Raw genomic sequence first — 23948 nt, 5'->3', positions numbered from 1 at the left:
CTAAACACTTGTCCCTACAGCCTGTTAAGGCTATATGGGGGATGTTTGTCTTTTTGTGTGTGTGCGCGCGTTTATGTGTGCGTGCCAGGTGTTTGGGGTGGGTCGGGAAGACCGGATGGTGTACTTCCGTCAGGGTGTGTGTGCCGACGAGGCGAGCGGGAAGGTGTGGAAGCCCATACTGTGCGGGCGCGATGCGGAAGAGGGCGTGGAGCGGGCAGCAGGGGGCTCCCACAGGAGCAGCCTCACCAGTCTGAACAGGTGCCCACACCTGATGGGCAGCGATCCTATAGCAGGTTCCCACACCTGATGGGCAGCGATGCTATAGCAGGTTCCCACACCTGATGGGCAAGGGCGCTCAAGCAGATGCCCACACCTGATGGGCAGCGATCCTATAGCAGATGCCCACACCTGATGGGCAGTGATGCTATAGCAGGTTCCCACACCTGAACGACAGGGGTGCCGTAGCAGCTCTTCAGCATAATGTGTTGAATTCCTCAAGTGGCGTGGAAATGAATGATTTACACGATGCGTGTGCCTTTAATCTGGTACCAAGCTTTTTCTGGAAAAAACAAATTCAGATTTTTTTTTTTAGCATAATGTAATTTTGAGATACTGTGTTTGCTTATTTAGAGAATATCCAAGGCCCCTAGTTTGTTGTTGATAAGGTATACAAAAGCTAGCGAGGTGGTACCACTTTGTTTACACGTACTTTTGGCCAGTGCACAGATACATATGGAAGTCAACCGATACATAATATAGTTTTCAGCATAATTTCGTGGCTTTTAGCAAAAGTTTTAAGGTTCGATTCTGGCTGGCCGCTCTGGTTATTGCTGTGGGTATATTAAGCATACATATGTACCGTCTGTTTCAAAGTGAACATGAACGCTTCTATCATGTTATTCAAAGAAGAGTATTCCAAATTTGTTTAAGTTAAATGAAAATACTTCGTTGGAAAACACATAGCAATCAACACCTCCGACTGAAACATTTGCAAAACCCTTCTGAAATATAGTTTTAAGACTCGGTATGGCTTTTGTGGATAATTAAGCATAATGCAGTAGAGCCCCTCTTAATGGCCACCCCTGTTAACGACTAATTGGTTAATGACGGGCGTCCATAGAGCCCAATGTGAATGTTGTAGTAGTGTATAGTGTAGTGTATAGTAGTGTAGGGCCTCCATAGAGCCCAATGTGTTCGCTTACCGACTATTCCCCTGTTAACGATGGGCTGTTGTAGGTATAGTAAATATAAATTCTTGCAATGATTAACCATGTTTATTTTAAATATTATGTGTTTATAATGTTCTTAGTATCTCTATGTATTAATGCCCATTGTTTAAATATGATAAAGTACTTTTTGGGGTAACTTTAAATGCTACCGGAACGAATTAAACCTTTAGCGTTTAATTCGTTCCGTTCCTGTACTCGCTTAACGACCAAATCACTTAACAGCCGGTTTCGTGGAGCAAATTACCGTCGTTAAGAGAGGTTCTATGGCAGTAAATTAGAGAAATTAACCCTCAGCCTAATAATTATAAGCCTCCCGTGATCTGTTCGTCACGTGTATGCAGTTTGTTGAACTTCTGTCGCACTGTACGTAGCCAACTATGCTAATCGGAGGTGGTTATTAGTTAATGTGCGTTTTTCCTGTTTCCGTTGAACAGTTTAGCTGACATGAACCTGAGGAGCAGTGGGGACGATGCCGCTGAAAGCAATGATACGGATTTTACGTTGATGGCCACCGAGGACACGCAGCAGTCGCACAGAGGCACTGAGAGCACCCTCACACCTGCGACAGCTGTCTCCAGCAAGCCCAACATAACACCGACACCGAGGGCAGAATTGGCTGCGGGTCCCGGTGAAGACTGTATGGATGCCGGCAGTGTGTCTTCCTTGGGGGGAGGGAGCATCAGTGGCGACACGCTCGGGAATATGGACAGAGGCCTCCTTTGGGCCTGGGTGAGCACTGGAGCCTGCGATATCGACAGCCAATCACAACCGCTGTGGTTCATCCAATCCACAGGTGTTGCAGTACACCACATCAAAGAGTTATGTTCTCATGTGCACACATTTGCCGGTCTGCCTATTGGAATACAAATTCGAACTGATCTCTTGCTCAACTGAGCATTGAGGCATTGGTGGTGCTCATCTCCTGTTCACAGCCCTGAGCCAGTGGTTGAAATTCCACATTCCTGTGGCGGGGTTGAGTGACTACATATTACAGCCGTTGTTGGCTTCCCCACGAAGTGGTACTGATTTTAGCTAACCACAATGGACAATGGGCTGAGTCAACCCCAAGCCAGGATTTGAACTCGCATCCTTCTAATTGCGAGCCACTCTTCCTACCGCTGAGCCATCTGGCCGGATAGTCCTTGGAGCGGTCATTTGTGGAATGTTTTATATTTCAACTTGATTCCATGGACAACTTTCTGTTATGGAGCAATGTAGGAAACATTAAAGTACAGTCTAGTCTTTTTCAAATTATTATTTTACAGTGATCAACCAACTTAAGTTATGAATATATTGGGGCACTTGGTAAACGTTGCAATCGGGATGGTGAATATTGAAGATTCACGATGCAATATGTGGTACGATCTGACAATAAGCCGACATGCTCCCGATACATGGCAACAGTAGCGTAGGGACGACGTAGCGCCAAGCACGGTGCTCGGAAGCACCGCATCCACTGTTGTAAAAGGTACCGCAGACAGAGCATTGGCATGATCGTAAGTAATAAGGCCACAGATTGGATGTTTGTAGAAATGGAATATCTGGTTTTCGTTCATGATGTAATGAAGCCTCGTTGATGACACAAATATTAATATTCTGTTTTATGGTAAGTGTGTATGTCGTGGGTTTGATCCCGACCCTGGCGACTGTATATTTGGAGTTTGCATGTTCTCCCTGTGGTCACGTGGATTTTTCTCCTGGTCCTCCGGTTTTTCCCTTCATAATATAGAATCAACATGTGTTTTTTAGAGTAATTGACTGCTATACATTTCCACATGATGATAAGCCACTTCGTTGAGCTATCATTTGTGGCCAGATCGCTTCTGAAAGAAAAGAGCTACAAAGCCCAGTGGGCCTTACCTGGTTAAATAAAAAGTTTTAAATAGTGGTATGACGTATAATAATGCGGTGTGATGTGCATTCGTCACGAGGTTCCCTGCTAAGCGGACCTGTACGCGACCCCGCGTGGAGGAGGGACATCGTGCAGCAGTTGACCAATCGCTCGCTCAGAGAGATATCCAACTTTGAGGACTACCAGCCGGCCACAGACAAGGTACTCGCAGTTTCCACGCCCGTGGGAGGTGACGATTATGCCGGTTGCGGTGTTTACAGCAGCGGTGGCCAACTGACGTCTCCCAAACCGCATGCGGCTCTTTAATCCACGGCTCTATCGAAGGGGCGTAACGTAAGAACATACTATCACAGTAGCAAAGTATAATGAATGTCTCCCGTTCCGTGCCGAAAACTGTCAATATATAGACACTTATGTATACACTTGGCTCTTTGTGGGTACTTTTTGTCTCTTGGTCTGTTACATGTTGTCCCGCCCCTGGTTCACAGCCATTCTGTTTTGCGCGGTGTGCTCACAGAAAACGGTGTGGGTGAGGCGTGGCGTGCTGTCGTGGTGGCAAGACTGGTATCCCCAGCGCTGGATCGACCTGACGGTGCTGCTCGAGCAGCTGGAAGGCGCAGAGGAGCGACCCGAGGCCATGCTGTTCCTGCACTACATGGTCGGCACCACCAAGAAGGTGGCCGACGTCCCACGACAAACTTTTGATTTGCAGTCCACCGCCAACTCCACCGCCACAGCCGTGCCGTCCGCAGAAAATAAGAGTCCTCGTCCTGTCCTTTTTTGTATTGTCAATTTTAAAAAAAATATTTCTTTCAAAAGAGCTGAGGGTATTGAAGGAATAACAAGAGGAAGGGCGAGATATAACAAACGAACAGTTGACGTGACACGTTCCTTCATCCTTGCGATCAGAGAACGGACGAGAGCACTCCGGCTCACCGCCCTATCATGGCAGGGGGAACAATCAGGGACAGGGTGTTTCAAAGGCGAGCGAAGAATATATGGAAAAAGGGCAGCGAAGAGTGGGGGGGGATGGGGGCAACCGTATCCTGTCGTTATCGGTGCATTGGTGCTAGGCTGGTGCTGTGCGGTGGTGCGCACTTCTGTAGATGCCCACGGCCCAGGCTCATAAGCACAGACGAGCGAGCCGTCTGTGCTTGTGAGGAGAGTAGGACACAGGAGTAACTTCCTGTCAAAAGATGCTGAACTTTAAATAAAATTCCACAGAAAAAGGGAAGGTCTTTTAAATGTTCCCTCCATTGTTGATTCCTTCATCCATGGTGTTTCCTGTCGGTGATGCTATTGCATAGTGGTGTCTTCTGGGTGTGTGCGTGCGCGTGTGTGCGTGCGCGTGTGTGCGTGCGCGCGCACTTTCGTGCTTGTGCGGCTACCAATGTTACGGGGAGCGGCAGTGCAGCGGTTAGCGCTACGCCAACACCAGTGGCGATTATCTAAACCGGTCCTGGGCCTAAGTCGACTAAGCCTCAAAGTAGTACCTGGTGCCGTGTGTAATCATAGCCAATAAAAATACAAAGGCGGCAAGGGCGTGGTGCTGGCCAGCCACCCCCTTTGAATACCGTTCCGGCCTTCATAGGTGCTCGCCAATAGTACGTCTCCCCAACAGTCCGTTTCGAGTATAATAGAGGGCGGGGGATCTTTGCCTTTTTTGTGCGGCTCTGAGCGCAGTACCTGCACATCTTCATCAGCGAGATCACGGCACTGGTGCCAGTGCTGGACACGAATCGGCACACCTTTGCTGTGTACACGGCGGAGCGCACGGAATCGCGTGCGCCCATACGCTTGGCTGCTGCAACTGAGCAAGACATGCACGACTGGGTGAGTTTCAGCCCTCTCCCTTCACCCGTTCGTTTCGAGGGTATGTCTATAAAAGGACATTGAGCCGACGTGGCAAAATTTGTCATTGCGACTTTGTGTTCAAGCTTTCCAAGGTCGCCATTGCCAACACGGTTGGGGGGCGGGGGATGGGGGGGGCAGGGGGTGGGGGGGGGGCGCAAATCGCCAAGGTGATATCTTTCGGTCGTTTCGTGAAGGTGTGCATCTGGCCCGGAGACTACAATTTTTTTTTTAAACGTTTGTAAAGGATGTCAGGAGTAAGAATGCGTAGTGGGTGTGTGTTTGTGCAAACCTTTGGTGCCTCTATGCATGCTTAACCCTGTCCCGTTCTGAGACGTCTGAAAGTTGCAGGGTGGGTGCCCTCCACGCATGGCCTTGTGGGAGCCTCGGGACCGATAAAGTTATTATATTTTAATTTTTGTATGTATGTATGTTGAACTTCTTTTGCACTGTACGTAAGCCAACCGTGTTAACCGTACGCCATCGGAACGGAACCGGAAGAAGAAAAAAAACAACGATGGCACGCACGCCTACAGTCGTCAGAAACGGGTAAGGCTTAACGTGTCCGTGCTCTGTGTTTGTGCCTCGGTTTGCCGGCTGCCGCGCCATCAGCTGGCGGTGCTGAACACGGCGTGCTGCGAGGCGCGCGGCCTCTCCAGGAGCCCCTCTCATCGCGCCGTGTGGTCCGTCACCTGCCGCGGCGACGTGTTTGTGAGCGAGTGCTCGTCCGAGGCTTCCTCCAGCCCAAGCTCTGCCCTCCATATGTACGCTGCATACATCTACACCGTCATCATCAGCATCATCGTCATCATCACGATCCATGGTGCAGATAGCCCGTGGGATGTCCCCTGCACATTTCGTCATTTGTTTCCACTTTCAATCTGTCTTGTGCTAACATGCTCAAGTAGTGCCACATCTTGATGGCATCAATCTCTCATGTTGTCGTCAAGCCATTCTCTGTTCGGTCTTCTCTTACCGGTTCCTTCCATTTTTCCAAACAACACAATTTTACTTTTCCATGTTGTCCATGCTGCATACGTTTCCAAATAGTGCCAGTTGCATTGTCATCACTGCCTGCATCATCAAGAAACACCATGAAATAACAATTTCTGACAATAAAATAGGTGTTAAGATGTTAAAATACCAAATAAAAACCTATTGCAAGGCATAAAGTCTGCATTGACCACACGAGTTTGATTCCCGCTCATGGCCAAACACCAGTGACTATTATCTGAACTGGTCATGGGCCTCCCCTAGGTCGACTCGGCCTCAAATGGGTAACTGGTGCGATCTGTAAACATCGCCGCTGGGGAAACAAAGGCCGCCGGGTGTGACGCTGGACACCCACCCCTCTGTGTGCCGTGCCGCCCTTCATAGGTGCAACTCGCTAACAGCACTTGCCCCAACAGTCTGTTAAGGCTACACGGGGGGGGGGGGGCGTCTTTGTCTTTGTTTGTGCGCGTCCCCCCCCCAGGTTCTGGCGGCAGATCGGTGGCCACCTGCGGCTGGTTGAGAGTGATGGCAGTGGTGTGGTGTGGGGCCTCGGCTACGACCACACGGCTTGGGTGTACACGGGCGGGCACGGCGGAGGATTCCTGCAGGGTAACACGCTCAGGCCACCCACGCAGTACATAACGGGGGGCGTCGAATGTTCGGAGAAATCCCCAATTAAAACCGTGGACATGTGTCCGACCTCACTTGGTCTGTACGTTATCGTTGTACAAATATAGCCTCGAAGAGCAATAATGGGTTTACAACGTATGTGTTAAGTGACACCCCAGACACACTTGCAAATGAGATGTTTCATCCCAAGGGATTATTCGGGGGAAATGTTTTAATTACTCAAAAAGTGTGGGATGTTTTCACAAAAATACTCCTAAGGGATGCATTTTTCTGATAGTTTTGCGTCCAGATAATTTGAGATTTTTTTGTTTGTTACTGCTTTAGGGAGGTCGCTTGAGACCCATGCTTAAAGACCACTCACTTGCAGACATCTCTACATTTCTTCAACATATTTTCAACATATTTTTAGGTGGCCCAAATGTGGTGGACCAGTTTTATACAAATCGAATCCACGACAGGATTCCAAGTCACACTGTGACACAGCAAGGAGCGTTAAAGACACTTTGGGCCAAGCGAGTTATTATTTATATATACGGTGTAAATCTGTCCATATTCTTATTCCTCTGTTTACGTAATATTTCTGTTCACAAGCGTGCAAATTAAGTTCCCGCTTTGATTAGAATTCCTGCTGGGGTAATTGTGGATTAGCCACCTCAAGTCATATTCTTGGGCAGCTACAGTCTGAGCCAGATTAATCGAACCTCAGTGAAATTTTCAGTTTCGTAAAAAAAAATGTGATTGTAATTGGATTCGGCAGGCTCAAGCACTCAAACACATTGTTGGTGACAGCAGTCCTTTAAAATAAGTCAAAAGGCGCGTGGGGAAGTACAGTATAACTAAAGTCCTTAGCTGCCAACCGTTGCGTTGTGTAGGCCACTGAAGCTATGGACTTTTAAATCAATGTTGAAAACTTATTTATTTCGAAAATATTTTTCTGTTTAGTTTGTCCCCCCCCCCGCCGCGCCTCTGATTAGCACGGTTGGCTACGTACGGTACAAAAGAAATTCGACGTACGTAAATACCTGTTAGGGTTTGTTTTTTTTACCAATAAGATTGGCCTGCCATTTCTGAAATGTAACTTAATATTCCACAATATAATGGTGGCTAGGAATTAAGTAACCAGGCACACTCATACCCGTACATACATGCACAGGCACGTGCATCTCTTTGTCTTTTTGTTTTTGTTGCGCTTCAGGGAGCACGGATGGCATGCACCCCCAGACGGATGTGATACAGGTGTACATCTACGAGAACCAGCGCTGGAACCCGCTGTCTGGCTACACTGCCCGGTGTGTGTTTGTGTGCAGGGAGCGGTGGGGCAGCGGTGAGCGCTACGCTGCGCTACGAACCCAGCAACCCGAGTTCAATTCCCGCTCGCGGCCAATGCCGGTGACGATTATCTGAACCGGTCCTGGGACCTCCCCTAGGTTGACTCGGCCTCAAATGAGTACCTGCTGCGGTGTGTAAACATCGCCATTGGGGAGACAAAGGCGGCCAGGCGTGGTGCTGGTCACCCACCTCCCTTGTGTGCCGTGCAGGCCTTCATAGGTGCTCGCTAACAGCACTTGTCCCAACGGTCTATTGAAGGCTATGCGGGGGATCTTTGTCTTATTTTTACGCTCGTCCTTCCCGGCCGGGCGTCACCGCTACTTTAGCGACGTGTTTGTTTGATCGCGACATCTCTTAAGAGCCTCTCCAATCCGAGTGAAGTGAAAGCTGGGCCCAGTCATGCATCGCTAAAGTGAGTGATGCTCAGAGTTGCTTTGTCGACCTCACTGCAACTAAACTGATTCCCTGCTGAACGTGCAATGTGCCAGTAGCGTAAACTTTAATACAAATTAGTTTATTTTGTGATGCATTTTTGATTACTCAAGGGTTTGCCTGTTACTCAGTCGCTATTGATTAATATGTAACTATTTATATGCCAAATTAAAAAAACTTTTTTTACATGGCCCTGTGGTGTAAATTGCAGTTTCCAGCTCTTATTATATCCACTCTATCTCTCCGGACTACATCTGTGTGCTATGAAGAAGGGCCATTGCCAAAAAACTTCACCTATTCTATATTTTTGTTATTTTTAAGCCACAGTGTAATTATTGACGACTCTGTTGAGTTGTTTTGTTGTTGTTACTGATGCGTGGATCGTTCGTAAGTAGGAGGAGTCCCTGTACCCTAAACCGCAGTGCCTGCCGTAGTTCTGTGGACCACTCCCCCAAGGCCCCGCGGACCACTGCAGTCGGGGCGTACTGGGGAAGCTTTTTTGGGACTTTTGCGAGCGTGTGTGCTTTGTGTGTGCGTGGCATTTGTGCTCCCGTGTGACAGCGGCTTGCCTACTGATCGCTACATGTGGAGTGACACCACAGGGCTGCAGGAGCGTACAAAGACTCACACAAAGCCGCCTTCACCACAGTGGACCTGGGTATTTATACTTGCAATACCATATCCTAAAATCCTAGGCCTCACTGAGTCCAGTGGTTCCCAACCCACCATTACTAATTACGGACCACTGTGCACCAATAACACTTTCTTAAAATATATAAATGACCCCTACCAATTCCAGCAATTATCAGATTCAGTCCAATAGCCAGCTGTGTTGATGGGTCATCAATAAAATCTCAATAGTAGTACAATAGGCAGTAGCATAGACCACTTCCCATAGCCTTGTGAAGCACCAATGGTCTCCACACCTCATGTGAGCACGGTTGGCTATGTATGGTGTGAAATAATTTGAACATATATGCACAGTTTGCAAACAACTTCTCCATCCTTTACTCTGACAGCTGAGTCTTAAGCCAAACACAACCCTACACCTTATTGTCAACACATTAATTCTATAGGGCAATTGTGTCTTATTTACCCAAAGTGTTATGCCAATTAGGAATCAGAAACTGCTTTGAGAAAACCCAATTACAGCACGTATGCACAACATATTCGTTACTGTTTGCCCACCTGCTTGTTTGCTTGTGTATGTGTACGTGTGTGTGTGTACATGTGTGTGTGTGAGGGAGGAGCGGTAGTGTAGGGGTTAGCGCTCTGCGCTACGAACCCGGCGACCCGAGTTTGATTCCTGCTCATGGCCAACACCAGTGAAGATTATCTGAACCGGTCCTGGGCCTCTCTTAGGTCGACTCAGCCTCAAATGAGTACCTGGTGCGGTGTGTAAACATCGCCACTGGGGAGATAAAGGCGGCCGGGCGTGGTGCTGGCCACCCACCCCCTCGTGTGCCATGTCGGCCTTCATAGGTGCTCGCTAACAGCACTTGCCCAATATGCCTGTCAAGGCTATACGGGGGATCTTTGTCTTTGTGCGCTCGCGACCGTGCAGGTGTCAGACTGGGCGGTGGATTTCGGGGTACCCGGGGGCACGGACCGCGAGGGATGGCAGTACGCCGCCGACTTCCCAGCGTGAGTGCCACTGCTCGCTTTCACCCATTCAGTGGCGAGTCCTCATCGCTCCCTGCTGCTCTGAGCAGTGAGGCATCGGTGCTCACCCCCCGTTTACAACCCTGTGATGTTGGTTGAAATGACACATTGCTATGGTGGGGCGGCGAGTCCATCCATTGGACAACCACTGTCGACTCAAGTGGTACTCCAGTTTATCGGCCCCGGAGGGACGATGTGCTGAGTGATCCGCCGACCAGGATTTTTAATTTTCGTATTGCGACCCGCTCGCTCCTGCGGCTGAACGACCCGGCTGGATTTGGATGGAGCCTTACAATTCCTGACATGTGTTATATCGCATTGGTTGTGCTCTTATGAGCACCACCAATGCGATATAGTGAGATGATGAGATGCGACCGATGTTCAGCATTGATGGCGAAGACGTAGCGTACACATACTTGGCCAGGGGTCGGTAACCCGCGGCTCCGGAGCCGAATGCGGCTCTATATGGACTGCTTCGTGATGTCATTGTGTACGTACGTACGTATTCGCGTGCATTGGCGGCTCTTGAAATATAGATTATGTGTACCGTATTCGACAAAAAAATATAGCTCTTGTTATTTTGGTTGCCGACCCCTGCACGAGACGTTTAAACATTCCGGATGTGTGACAAAAATAAAGTTAGGTTACGAATCGGTGCAACACGAGGCTGGCTGATGCAGTACAGCAGTGGAAGTGCTCATGACAACGCTCGCCGTGGCAGCGTTACCGGACTGGCGCGCTGGCTCTTGTGTGCGCAGGCGGTACCACGGATACAAGACCATCAAGGATTTTGTGCGGAGGCGACGCTGGTCAAGGTAATTGCTTTAGATCTCCAGAAAAATTGCACTGCAAGGTATTAAATGACGAGCGTCATTTTTTTTTACCGTTCTGCAGAGACGGCGGAGCGACGCGCTCTGCATTCATCGAACGCAAAAAAAAAACATGTTTCTCTTGGTGGGGACGTTCCCCTAAAGATTTCGCTCTTAAGAATTAACAACATTTTGCCCCCGAAATTTAGAAAAATCCAATGGGAACCAACATCTTTTATTGTTTGAATAGTCTGCAAGTTGAGTTCTCCATTTAAACTCGTTCCCCACGATGGCACTGTCCCTCAAACAGAATAAAAATGTTTATTTATACTGGAGAAATCCGATGAGCTATGAAGCTCTTTTTCACAATTATTCAGTAGGGGCTCGTCAGAAAGTTACAACAACAAACAATACAAAAACAAGATAGGAGTGCCAATCACAAATTTTAGTAAATTTTACTAGGTAAAGCCCAATGAGCTATTAGCTTCTTTTTCAGAAGCGACCTGGCAACAAACGATCGCGCAACGAAGTGGCTTATCGCGTGGAAATTTATAGCAGCCTAATACTCTAAACGCGTGATGTCGATTCTTAATATGGAGTAACAAACCGGAGGACCCGGAGAAAAAATCCACGGGGAGAGAGACATGCAAACTCCAAATATGCAAGCGTCAGGGTCCGCAACGAACCCCCGACCTCCTGCATAGCAGGCGAGGGAGTTAACATCTCCTAGCCACAGTGATGACAACATCTATGGCTTCACTGCGGCGACATCACCGATCGGGCTTGATGACACTGATGACGTCATCGCACTTGGCATCTAATCCTTAATGCGTGCACGGCCGAGGGCTCGCGGTGAAGTTACATCCCACGCAAATGCGCGGCCAAGTGCTCTCGTATGAATGCTTCGTGTCTGCAACGGGTTTGGCTGAGCGCGACGAGGCGGTGTGCAGGCGGTGCAGGTTGGTGACGAACGGCCCGTGGCTGGAGGTCCCTCCACTGTCACTGCGCCACCTCTCCCTGAAGGCCACCTCGCCACAAGCGCCCGCGGACTCTCCCGTCGCCCTCTGGGCCGTGAGCCGCAAGGGGGACGTGCTGTGCCGTCTGGGCGTCTCGCGCGTCAGTCCCGCCGTGAGTCGCCGTTCCCTAAGCCCGCAGCTGTCATCCGGCTGGGCGGTTTCAAGTCCACTTTTTATTCTAATATTTTTTTTATTAAGTTGCAACAAAACACGAGGCCGGTACATCACGCCGAAGGACTTCGATTGAAGGGGGTTTACAGAGAGTCCGCGGAAATTCCAATTCGGCGCGACAGGAGCGCACAATGGGTGGGGGCGAGAAGGAGAGAGAGAATAGGGGCCTGCTGCCCCTGCCAAATGGGGACCCACACAGTGGGAGGGCAGGTGGAGATGGGGATTTCAATGGGAGGGAAAAAGGGGCTGTGGGGTGGAGAGATAACTAAACACACGAAGGAATGACCGAGGGTAGGGGGAGGGTGTTCAGCCCACTCTTAATTGTGTATGAAATCGCATTTGTTAATTATACACTGTTGCACCTGGATAATAGTCCCTTGAGATGCAATTGTCTCACTTGCAAGTGCGTCCGACACGTAGCGTAGCAAACGTGACATGACAACACATGCAGACATTATGCGTCTGTAACTTGCACGATACGCATTCACGCAATGATTATAATCACGTGATAATTATCACTCCCCATCAAACACATAAATAAATAAATGCGTAAACTATTAAGTGGTGCACACCATCGGTTCGCGTAGAATGCGCTCTCGCTGTGATGGTTGGTGACGTGAGAAGTGAGTTTTAGTGAAGGTTGACATTGGTTGGGACAGTTTCGTGCGTCTGGGAGGCTGTTCTGTGTTGAAGCAGCTGTGTGTGGAAGACGTTGTGTACCTGTAGAGGAGCATAAACCATCACCACGCGAACGCCGGACAGCGACTTTTAGCTCGCCGCCGAACAAAGACGGTCACCGCATCGCGTGCTTTGAGATGCGCTTCTGCGGCCGTCTGGAACGCTCTTCCTTTCGATATTAGGAAGCCGATGGAGCTGTGCACTTTTAAATAATCTAGATTGAAAACGAATTTCTTTAGAACTGCTTTTTGTGTTTAGTTTTTGTTGCCTTTCCCCTGCACCTCTGATTTGCACTATTGGCTACATAAAGTGCGAAAGAAGTTCTGCATACATATCTGTTCGGGTTTTGTTTTTGCCAATAAAATTTGCCCGCCATTTTCCAAATGTAACTTAATATCCTACGATACAATGTGGCTAGCATTAAGTAACCAGGCACACCCCCATACTCATACAACTGCGCAGTTGCTTCAATCTTTCGCAGACAGCCATGTAGCAAAAAATGTGATGTGAAGACAACATTCTTAGGATCTGCAACAGTGACACGGACCACATTCCCACGACCTTGCGGACCACAGGCTGGGAACCACTGCACTCGGGTGGATGGAAACCATTCGGAAAACTATTTCACAAACCGTGATAAACATCTATCAAATTAAGACAAAAACTGAGCAAATGTCCCCCACCGACAATAGTTTGTAGGCCAACAGTTTCTGTTGAATTAAGTGGTGTGCACCTCTACAGGCAGCTAGGGCTGTGGATACTCTCCTCCTGCTGCCTAAGAATAATATTTACCCTGCGAACAGCAAGGTCACTCGTGTAGTAAACTTGACCCTGCAATTACTGCGGTAGCGTCGGCTGCGCCTTCCATTTGAGGGACATTACAAAAGGAAAGATCTCTCCCTCCTCTGTTTTGCCGACGCAGGGAAGCAGCTGGCTGCACGTGAGCACGGACCAACCGTTTGTCGCCGTGTCCGTGGGGAGTGGCGGCGACGGCGTTGTGTCAGTCTGGGCCCTGGCGCTGGACGGCTCTGCCTTCCTGCGAACCGGAGTGTCGGACGTCAACCCAGTCGGTACGGTTACAGCAGCTGGGCCCGCCACCTCAAGTCACCCAAGAATGACAAACCAAGGGAGTGAATCATTTTGTGAGGCTGGCTAATATCAAAGGCTTTTGGGGCATTTGGAGGCGCCAGCTGAATTTACGCCTGGCCAGGTGGCTCAGCACCACAGTGGCGAGATGTTAACGACCTCGCCTGGTACGCAGGAGGTCGTGGGTTCGATCCCGACCCTGATGCCTGCCGCTGTATATTTGGAGTTTGTGGTCGCTCTCCCCGTGGTTGTGCGGATTTTTCTCCGGGTCCTCTGCTTTTTCCCTCCACATTTATAAACACGCGTTTAGAGTGTTTGGCGACCATACTTTTCCAGGTGATAATACACTTCGTTGAGCTATCATTTGTGGCCAGATTGCTTCTGAAAAAGAGCTATATGACTCAGTTGGCCTTACCTGCTAAAATAAAAAATAGTTTATAGTAGTTTTAGCTTACGCCATCCGCCGTCCCTCTGTCTCGATTCTGTACAGGGCTCCCATAGATTTAACAGCACACACAGGTGTGCTTTGCATGTACAGAAGCTGTCAGCTTTATCCACACCACCAGCTCAAAAGCACTTAATGCATGGCCACTTTATTGTCCTGCCGTACCTCCGATGAGCACGGTTGGCTCTGTACAGTGCAAAAGAAGATCATAACAACGTACATAGATTTTGTCATTTAGAACAACTCACAAAAGTTGAGAAAATGTGGCCATCCCAAGCGGCAGCCGTTCAAGTTCGGTGGTTCCCAGCGATGAAAATGGCCACACAGTCGGTTATTTTGAGCTTGTGCTGTGGATACGGCTCAGAGCTTGTGGACACGCGATGGGCATTTGTGCGTTGTTAAATCTATTTGATTCCCCCCCTCCCCCCCCGCCTGCACTCATTCTTCTGTTGTTCTACACAGTTGGGCAGGGCTCCCAGGCGGCATAGTAAAACACAGTGCGGCGCCAACGGTGCATTTAGGCCATTTCGATTATTTTGCTGCTATGAATGCCACTTTGTTGAGATATAATTTGTGGCACAGGCCGTTTTCGAAAAATAAGTCGGGTGATTTGTTTACCTTACTTGTACTTTTACACGCCTATCGTGTTTTTGTGTTGTTTGCTGTTGCAACGTTCTGACTCCGTGCACCCGACTGTACTTCTGTGAAAAAGAGCTTTATAGCTCATCGGATTCCTACAGTCTAAATAGTCATTCTGAATATGTCTGTCGGGGCTGTGCTGTGTTGTGCTTTTGAAATGTGTCCTGTGTGTTCAGGACAAACCTGGATCCATCTTGCTGCACCCACTAAACAGAAGCTGAAGCACATTTCTGCCGGGCCATCTACCGTGTTTGCAGTGGATGAGCAAAGTAAGTTGACTCGCGCAAGAGGGTTGCTGTGACTTGAACGTGATCGGCCGCGTCCACGGCGCGATGAGAAGAAGGCGCCTCCGATTAGTGCGGTTAACTACATACGGCGCGAAAGAAGAAGTTCAGAATACTGCGCACTGGAGATGTTTTCATTATGTTGCATTGCTTAAGTGACTACATCACATTACAATTGCTTTGCTCAATACAGTCATCTCTTGTTATACATCAACTTAATATACCAATCTCGTGATAATGTAACTCATAAATTAGAAAAGGAATTCGATATACATTGTCAAATTTGCATTTATGGAATCTTGAATTTTCTAAATTATAAATCTTTTTTGGTGGTGCACTTTTCATACTGTACTGGTTTTCCGTGACATACTGTACAAGTTTCATACCTGTCAACCCATACGATTTACCTGTATTCTTGTGCAGGGAAATTGATTTTTCATGTCCATACAGTGTACAGCCGTTTCAATATGGGCAAAAAAAGTTTGTGTCTATTTGTTTGTGTTTCTCTCTTGTGATGGGACTTTGTAGGATGAACGTTGAGATTTATAAGGGCACGGGGTGACCAGTGAGGTCTGAATTGGTCTGTAATAAGGTAGGGCACTGATAAGGGATTGACAGGTATTAAGTTTTCTGTGCTCTTCACGCCAATGCCCAAGCTTGGCTTGTTTTGGTGGAGTATTTTTTTTTATTTCGCCAACTTATTTTTAGTATTTTAATATTTTATCTGGAAAAATGATCGAATTTTCATCAAATATTTGCTTTAAAAAATGTTTGCTGCATTCTCAAGTGTTGTGATTTCATGACGTCTTTGGGGCTGAAAGTGTTTCCACAGGAACGCGTGTTCGATTACTTCATGGCAAGTCAATGGAAATATAGTAAAACCTCGTTATGTCGGTATTTGGTCATTCGTAATTGGGGATAATTTGGCACAGCTGGCACATTCGGCATGTATACAGAATTAGTAATTCGCCATGAGCCGAATTGTCGTACCGTAATGGTCCAATTTCGGCATACACGTGGAGCGGCGCCACACGCCACGACCAAAACGACGACTCGGTCTGGTGGCGGTGAGCGTGGTGAGCGTGGTGAGCGTGGTGAGCGTGGTGAGCGTGGTGAGCGTGGTGAGCGTGGTGAGCGTGGTGAGCGTGGTGAGTGTGGTGAGCGTGGTGAGCGTGGTGAGCGTTAGTGCAGACGGTGTCGCTTTGGACTTTATCTTGTTTGTGCACTCTGTGTAAGCCAACCCTCTCAGAAATGTCGTCTACACCTACATCAAGAAGTAATAGAAAGGGACTGAAGAGTAAATCCCTTAGTCTGCGAGACAAATACAAAGTTTGGGATAGAATTGATGCAGGGTGCGTGTCGATGCGTATGGTGTGTGAAGAGTTTGGAAAACTCATTTTAGATTATTTTTTTAGATATATATAGGGGCAAGAGGCACTGTGGAGAGTACCATTGTATATAATTCAGAATGTTGGATAATTCCGCGAGGCCAGAGCCCCATATGTGTCGAATAAACAAGGGTTTACGGTATAGGGTTCGATAAACGGAATCTCGCTTAACGGGCAACTTCCACAGAACGTATCTGTTGCATATATTGGGGGGTGGCCAGCACTGCGATTCAGACTTGGGCAGCTTCTAAGTCAAGAGAACAACCACGCCTTCAAAACGACTGCTGCAGAGCAAACAGGAGAGATCAGTGGCGGCAATTCCGTTACGTCGCACCTCTTGTGCATGTAACGTCACGTTGCAATGACGAATCGCGGTCATTTTCTTCAACATGTTTCGTCTTTGCAATAGATTTGAGCTCAAAGCGTTAATTATCGTGCGCTTTGAGACTGCCGTAATATTTGTGCACTTTCGTTTAAAGGTATTCGTCTCCGGGGGTTAGATTCATTACTCTAAATCACTTGTCAAAAGTGGCGCAGAGCACGTGAAGTGGGGGCGGTGGGGGGAGTAAAGTGGCGTGCCTTGTGCTTTGTTTGCACTTTGCAGATCAGCTGTGGTTCCGAAGTGGCATTGAAGCGCAGGCTCCGTGTGGAACAAACTGGGAGATGGTGTCTCCCAACGTGCGATTCGTGTCTGTGGGGCCACAGAACCAGGTGCGTGAAGCCACTGGGACCTGTGGCACTTGGAAATCTAAATTGAAAACTCATTTCTTTAGAACTGCTTTTTGTGTTTAGTTTTGTTTGTCCATCCCCCGCACCTCCGATTGGCTTGGTTGGCTACGCGCGGTGCGAAAGAACTTCAACATGCACACATACATATGCACGCACTCCGATTACAAAAATCACACTCATTTGGAGAGGGTGCCCATCTCAACTTACTCACTTTGAGGTCAAGGTGTGGCAGCAGTGGCATGCTGTGTGCGTGTGCTGTGTGTGGGGAGCGGTAGTGTAACGGTTAACGTGCTGCACTACGAGCCACGGCCAGCCGAGCTCAATTCCCGCTCACGGCCAACACCAGTGACGATTTTCTGAACTCGTCCTGGCCCTCCCTTCGGTCGACTCGGCCTCAAATGATGACCTGGTGTGTTAATAAGACCACTGGGGAGACAAAGGCGGCCGGGTGTGGTTCTGGCCACCCCCTTGTGTGCCGTAACGGCCTTGATAAGTGTTCGCTAACAGCACTTGCCCCAATAGTCTAAGGCTATATGGGGGAGCTTTGTCTTTGCTGTGTGTTTGTGTATGTGTGTGCTACGTGCAGGTGTGGGGGATAGCAGATGCTGTGCAGGGCAGTCAGAGCACGAGCCGGGGAGTCGTTTGCTGTCGGACCGGAGTGGGCCCTGCCTCGCCCACGGGACAGTCCTGGGACTACGGCATTGGGGTGAGAGGGGTTGGGAGAGGTGCGAGTGGAGCATGAAGCCCGCACCGGCACGCAGGTGGCTATGCTGCACACCTGTAAATCCAGCAATCCCTCCCCTACCCGTGGGAATCGATGTCGCCCGGATATGCCAGTAAAGCGAGTGGACATATGTATGGTGTACACTTGCATACTCTACCACTCTCTCTCTCTCATTTCTCTCGCTTCCCATTTGTACATGAAAACTCAATGTATTGGTCAATAATGCTTAAAACAAATTATATAGTTGGCGGGTAATGCTTCTTATTAATAGCACATGAATGGATGTTATGTGTCATTTCTACAGGGATGACCAAGGTTCGTTGCCTTGGTCATCCCTGTAGAAAGGCAATGAACATGAAAATGAAGCTCTACGTACGTTTAACTTCTTTTGCACCGTATGTAGCCAACCGTGCTCATCGGAGGTGCGGGGGAAGGACAACAAACTAAACACAAAAAGCAGTTCTTAAGAAATTAGTTTTCAATCTAGATTTAGAAGTGCATATCTCCAGTGGCTTCCTAATATTGCAACGAAGAGCGTTCCAGACGGCCACAGAAGCGCATCTGAAAGCGTGCAATGCGGTGACCATCTTTGTTCGACGGTTAGCCAAAAGCCGCTGCGAGGATGACCGGAGTTCACGAGATGGTTTATGCTCCTTGTTAAGATCAACAATGGTATTGTGGTTCATTTATGGCAAGCACTTTGTGTAAAATGATTGCAACCTCATAACGAGTGGATCAATTTCCATCTGTAGTCCCATCTGTACGGTGTTTGTTACCACTCTCGCGTACATAGGCACTCTGGTGTCGTTTGTCCAGTAAATATTTATGGAAAATAAATTGGCGTATTTTTTACTTTACACCACAAAAACACCTTTGGCCACGGCCAACTTGATCTTTGTTTCATTCACGAATTGTCACAAATGCCAAGTTTGCTCCCAACTCTCGAGATTTGTGCATATGTCAAGCAAAAAACGTGTATTTAAATTTGTGATGCAATCTGTGAAAAAACAATCATTACAAGCTTTTATCCCAAAATGAGAATTCATGGAAACGTGAGTGCTTATTCTTGCTTTGAGATACATTTAACTGGTATTAAGGAGCATAAACCATCACCACGCAAGCTCCAGTCATCCTTGCAGCGGCTTTTGGCTAACCATCGAACAAAGACGGTCACCTCAACGCGCGCTTTCAGATGCGCTTCTGTGACAGTCTGGAACGCTCTGTCTTGCGATATTACGAAGCCACTGGAGCTATGCACTTTTAAATCATCTAGATTGAAAACTCATTTATTTAGAACTGTTTTTTGTATTTAGTTTGTCCTTCCGCACCTCCGATTAATAAGGTTGACTACGTACAGTGCGAATGAAGTTCAACATTCATACATTGACAGTGGCTTCAGTTTGCAGGCAAAATGTAAGCCTTGCAAACTGATGATCATAAAACAGGGTGAACCTTGAGGTAATGTTTATTATTTAGGCCTATATGCATATTAGCGCTCAGAATTACCGGTTAAGAATTAACGTTTGTCAACGGCCCCCCACGAGTTGAAATTCCCGCGTCTCTGTACACGTCTCTGTACGTGTCTCTGTGCGTGTGTGTGTGTGTACAATGGCGGGTATTGGTGTGGGGAGTGGAAGTGTAGCGGTTAGTGCGCTGCGCTACGAACCCAGAGACCCAGGTTTGCTTCCCGCTCGTAGCCAACATCGAGTGACGATTATCTGAACCGGTCCTGGGCCTCCCCGAGGTCGACTCGGCATCAAATTAGTACCTGGTGCGGTGTGTAAACATCGCCACTGGGGAGACAAAGGCGGCCGGGCGTGGTGTTGGGACACCCACCCCCTCGTGTGCCGTGCCGGCCTTCATAGGTGCTACTCGCTAACGGTGCTTGTCCCAAAAGTCTGTTAAGCCTACACGGGGGCCCTTTGTCTTTGTGTGTATGTGTGTGTGTGTGCGCGCGTCGTGTTGATTTCCCAGGGAGGGTGGGACTACATCACGGTGCGTGGGAACTGGACCCGACCGCAGCGGCAAGGTGTGGAGGGAAACTCTGCTGCTGGGAGTGAAACGCCTCGACCGTAGTGCACTATTCCCTGTCGACCTGCTGCTTGCCTGCTACTTGCAACCCTTTCATCTGGTTGAAAACGAATTTCTTTAGAACAGTTTTTTTTAGTTTAGTTTATTGTCCTCCCCCCAGCACCTCTGATTAGCAGGGTTGGCTGCATACGGTGCGATAGGAGTTCGACATGCACGCACACACACACACGTACCCTCCACGCTGGGAGCCAGTGGCGCGCTCAGCCAAAAATCTCAGAGGGGGAAAAATTGATTGCATATAAATTACGTTTTCATTGTAATAATAAAAGTATCTCAAATGAAATACACATCAGGATGCATTTTATAAATCTATTTTAAAATGTTACATTTGTTAAAAACCCGTTTCAAGACAGTAGTTCCCATCCTCTGTCAACCCCGAATTTTTTTTTGCAGACAATAACATGTTTATAAATTAACCCCCCCCCCCCCCCGTACTTTAACTGTAGTATCTGTCACGGCTGCACGGAGCAATTCCCACGATCTTGTGGGCCGCCGGTGGGCAGTGGTACGCAGACCGCCTGTTGGGAACCACCAATCCGTGACACACAAAATCGGGCGTGGTGGGCGTGGGGGGGTTTACTACCCCGTTATCCGTCCCCCACTGGGTGCGCCATGGTGGCGAGATGTTAACTACCTCGCCTGGTATGCATGAGGTCGTGGGTTCGATGCCTGCTGTATATTTGGTGTTTGCGCGTTCTCCCCGTGTGGATTTTTCTCTGGGTCCTCTCCATATTTAGAATCGACATGCGTTTTAGAGTATTTGGCTGCTATAAATCTCCACAACACCAGCCACTTCGTTGAGCTATCATTTGCGATAGCCAGCTCGCTTCTGAAAAAGAGATACATAGCTCAGTGGGCCTTACCTGCTAAAATAAAAAAAAACAAGGTGCCCCTTTGCTGACAGCCAGTAGCATTTCTCCACAGCGAGCAGCACGATCCCCTCCTCCCCAGCCTGGCCTCGTCGCAAACATTCCCTGAACCCAGAGCACGGGGCAGCATCCTCAAAGGGGTTGCGTTCATCAGAGCAGATCCCTCGTTCTCCACTTCAAGCGTCACACGTTGCCAAGAACCTGACCTTTGACATGGAGTGCAGCCCGTACTTACGCCCCAAACTAACAGGGGCATTAATACGCCCAAACCAGCAGGAATGTATTTAGAGCACTTTGGCATTTGTAATGCCAGTTCCCACAGAACATCGCCAAGTACAAGTGGCTCCATTGTGCACTTTGGGTGAACAGCTTTCGCTTGCCTGTAAGCAATGGCATCTCCCCATGCGACCGACGGAATGGGAATAAAAAATATGCATCTTGCAATGGTTCGTTTGCTGTGGTCAATCTCACAGACCGTAACCAACGGTTCAATATAAGAAACCTTTGTTTTAACAGAGCCACACACCAAACTGTGATAACCACGGCAAGGGTTATAACGCGTAGATGTTTGTGCTGTTACAGTACTGTACTTGTGTTCGAACAATGCACATTTTTTTTAAATGCAAGGCAAGCCCTGCATCGTGTTTTGCAGGAGGGGGAAGCCCTCCAAACATCGGCTCCTCATGCGCTTCACTTGACGATCCCAGCGCTCCCCCGTGTCAACTTTAAGATGCCTAGAATTGACGTCAGTCGACGATCTGAGCGACAGCACAGCAGTCAGTGGAAGTGTCGAAACGATCGTTAAATTATTTCAAAGTGAACATGTGAAGGATGCCAAGAGCAGAACTGATTCTGCCTCCCTCCCCGTCCCGGGGGGGGTGGGCGGGGGGGGGTGCAACCTTGCGCGAATCTCCCAGCTTCCGCTGCAGGCCGAGAGCGGTGCCGCACAGACTTGCCGAGAACGCAACGAAGTGACGCCCGTAAACACAAAAGTGGGAGGGTGGGTGGTGGCGTGTTCACGGGCGGCCGCGTGTTCACGGCGGGCAGCATTGCCTCCCCCTTGTTGTTTAAGGACAATTGGCGCTCGCTGGCCCCGGTAAAAAAAAAAACCTAGGATGCACAACCTAAATCGATACTGCCCCACGTGAAAGAAATCCATGTACATGCACTGATCCCCATTGCCAACAAAAGCATTAAAGCAGAGCCTTCTTGAACCACCGCTCTGGATAGTTACTGCGAGAATCGGACTCCGTCCCCGTGCAAATAGTTAATTTAACCCTCCTGTGGAAATTACTACAGTCAGTTTGCAAATAAAGAGGTGTATTTTTTGCACTCACGTTTGTCAGATGTACATTTTCTTAAACTTCCAAATATTTTTTAAATAAACGTAATGTAGAAACCCTGCCTATGTGTAGTGGGTGATGTCACGAACATACGGCTGGTTTAATGTTGCCAAGGATGGTTCTGGTGAACTGTACCCCTATACAGGGTGCTTTAAATAAATGTTAACACTTATATGGGACTACCGTTTTTAATGGAAAAAGAACAGATCACAAATGTCATGTTAATCGCTTCAAAAAGTAAAGTCTCTACTTGTTCGCCATCATTGTCAACACGTGCCTGGAATCTCCTCCAGGTGTCCTCCAGAGACACATTTATTGTGTTGTTGCAAAGGATCTTTAAGTGTTAACATTTTTTTTGAAGCACCCTGTATTTTACCATGCTTTCTTGTGAACACTCATACATTTAAAAATATATATTAACGGAATAAAATCCATGTTGTGCGACATGTGATGCCATGTGGCATGTACGAATGAGTGGAATTGTGTCGTGTACATTAAACGCTTAAATTTACAATTCATTTTTTTTTCATTTTGCAAGGTAAGGCCCACTGAGCTTAACAGCTCTTTTTGAGAAGCGACCGAGCCACAAATGAGAGCTCAACAAAGTGGCTCATCACGTGAGAATTTATGGTAGCCAAGTAATCTAAATGCATGTTTCTAAAAGTGGAGGGAAAAACTGGAGGAGAAAAAAAATCCGTGCGATTAGTGGGAGAACATGCAAACCCCAAATATACAGGAGTCAGGGTTGGGATCAACCCATACCTGCATACCAAGCGAGGTAGTTAACTTCTCGCCACGTTGCATCTGTACACATCATTCCCAGCTGCCGCTGCCACACTCACAAAAAAAAGGAACTGAATTCCCTTCGCATTGACGTTTTCGCCACGGTGGCAAGATGTTAACTCCTTCGCCTGGTATACAGGAGGTCGTGTTCTCCCTGTGATCGTGTGGATGGTTTTTCCCTCCACATTCAGAAACATGCGTCTGGTGTGGACCAATCAGTTTCAAAGACCATGCATATACTATCAGAATGTTTTTGTTTGCATTCTGACCACAAGTATTGTGGTTAATGCAGTAACATGATTCCTTGTAAAAGGTTTCAGTTTGGTGTTTTAACATCTTAACACCTGTTTTGTTGCCAGAAAAAATGGGAAAACCTATTCTCATATTTTGGTACAGGCAACGGAGGTCCCATGATTGGCTGCTGTCAATTTCCACGAGATAAGCCACTTCGTTGAGATAATTTGTGGCCAGGTCACTTCTGAAAAAGAGCTATACAGCTCAGTGGGCCTTTACCTGGTAAAGTGTTTTTTTTTAAATGCTTAAGCTCACAGACCCAAACCTCGTAGTCAAACGTGAAAGCTCGCTCCACTGCAGCCCGAGGTGAAAACCAACTCGGAGTCACGGACCACGAACGAGAAGTGGGCTTGTGACGGACACGCCTATACGGATTGACGGCCAGTCCATGAGATTGATGACGGAATGGCAGCCAAAGGAGAGGGCACACGTCTGAGAGCACGACCACACTGCAGAGATGGTTTGGAGGTTGATTCAGCCTATCACTCTGGGAGAAGTCAAGTGATTGTCCTATGGATAGACTTTCCCCCCGCCATAGGAATGCGCAAATTCCACCATTGATTCAGGGCTGTAAACGGGGGACGGTAACCGCCTTAATGTTAATTTGAACTGGAAATCCAT

General features: G+C 48.1%; 1 protein-coding gene across 1 annotated transcript in view; it reads left to right on the top strand.

Annotated features, from left to right (window-relative positions):
* Window positions 1–22717, top strand: part of TECPR1 (tectonin beta-propeller repeat containing 1) — a 28941-nt gene extending 6224 nt beyond the window's left edge. Inside the window, exons 8-24 of the mRNA XM_032961094.2 lie at window positions 89–258; window positions 1664–2022; window positions 3161–3282; window positions 3599–3757; window positions 4765–4914; window positions 5545–5696; window positions 6407–6534; window positions 7751–7844; window positions 8878–8974; window positions 9881–9960; window positions 10737–10793; window positions 11738–11915; window positions 13575–13722; window positions 14999–15091; window positions 17099–17205; window positions 17810–17929; window positions 19922–22717. Of these exons, the coding sequence (XP_032816985.2) occupies window positions 89–258; window positions 1664–2022; window positions 3161–3282; window positions 3599–3757; window positions 4765–4914; window positions 5545–5696; window positions 6407–6534; window positions 7751–7844; window positions 8878–8974; window positions 9881–9960; window positions 10737–10793; window positions 11738–11915; window positions 13575–13722; window positions 14999–15091; window positions 17099–17205; window positions 17810–17929; window positions 19922–20023 (2316 nt within the window). The 3' untranslated portion in view covers window positions 20024–22717. The remainder of the gene's footprint in view (window positions 1–88; window positions 259–1663; window positions 2023–3160; window positions 3283–3598; window positions 3758–4764; window positions 4915–5544; window positions 5697–6406; window positions 6535–7750; window positions 7845–8877; window positions 8975–9880; window positions 9961–10736; window positions 10794–11737; window positions 11916–13574; window positions 13723–14998; window positions 15092–17098; window positions 17206–17809; window positions 17930–19921) is intronic.
* The last annotated feature ends 1231 nt before the right edge of the window (window positions 22718–23948 follow it).

Source organism: Petromyzon marinus, chromosome 26 (assembly GCF_048934315.1).
Source record: "Petromyzon marinus isolate PM22_M1 ecotype Great Lakes invasive population chromosome 26, UKy_Petmar_22M1.pri1.0, whole genome shotgun sequence".
Classification (NCBI taxonomy): domain Eukaryota; kingdom Metazoa; phylum Chordata; class Hyperoartia; order Petromyzontiformes; family Petromyzontidae; genus Petromyzon; species Petromyzon marinus.
Note: the sequence above shows the minus strand (reverse complement) of the source record. Positions and strands in the feature narration are given on the sequence as shown.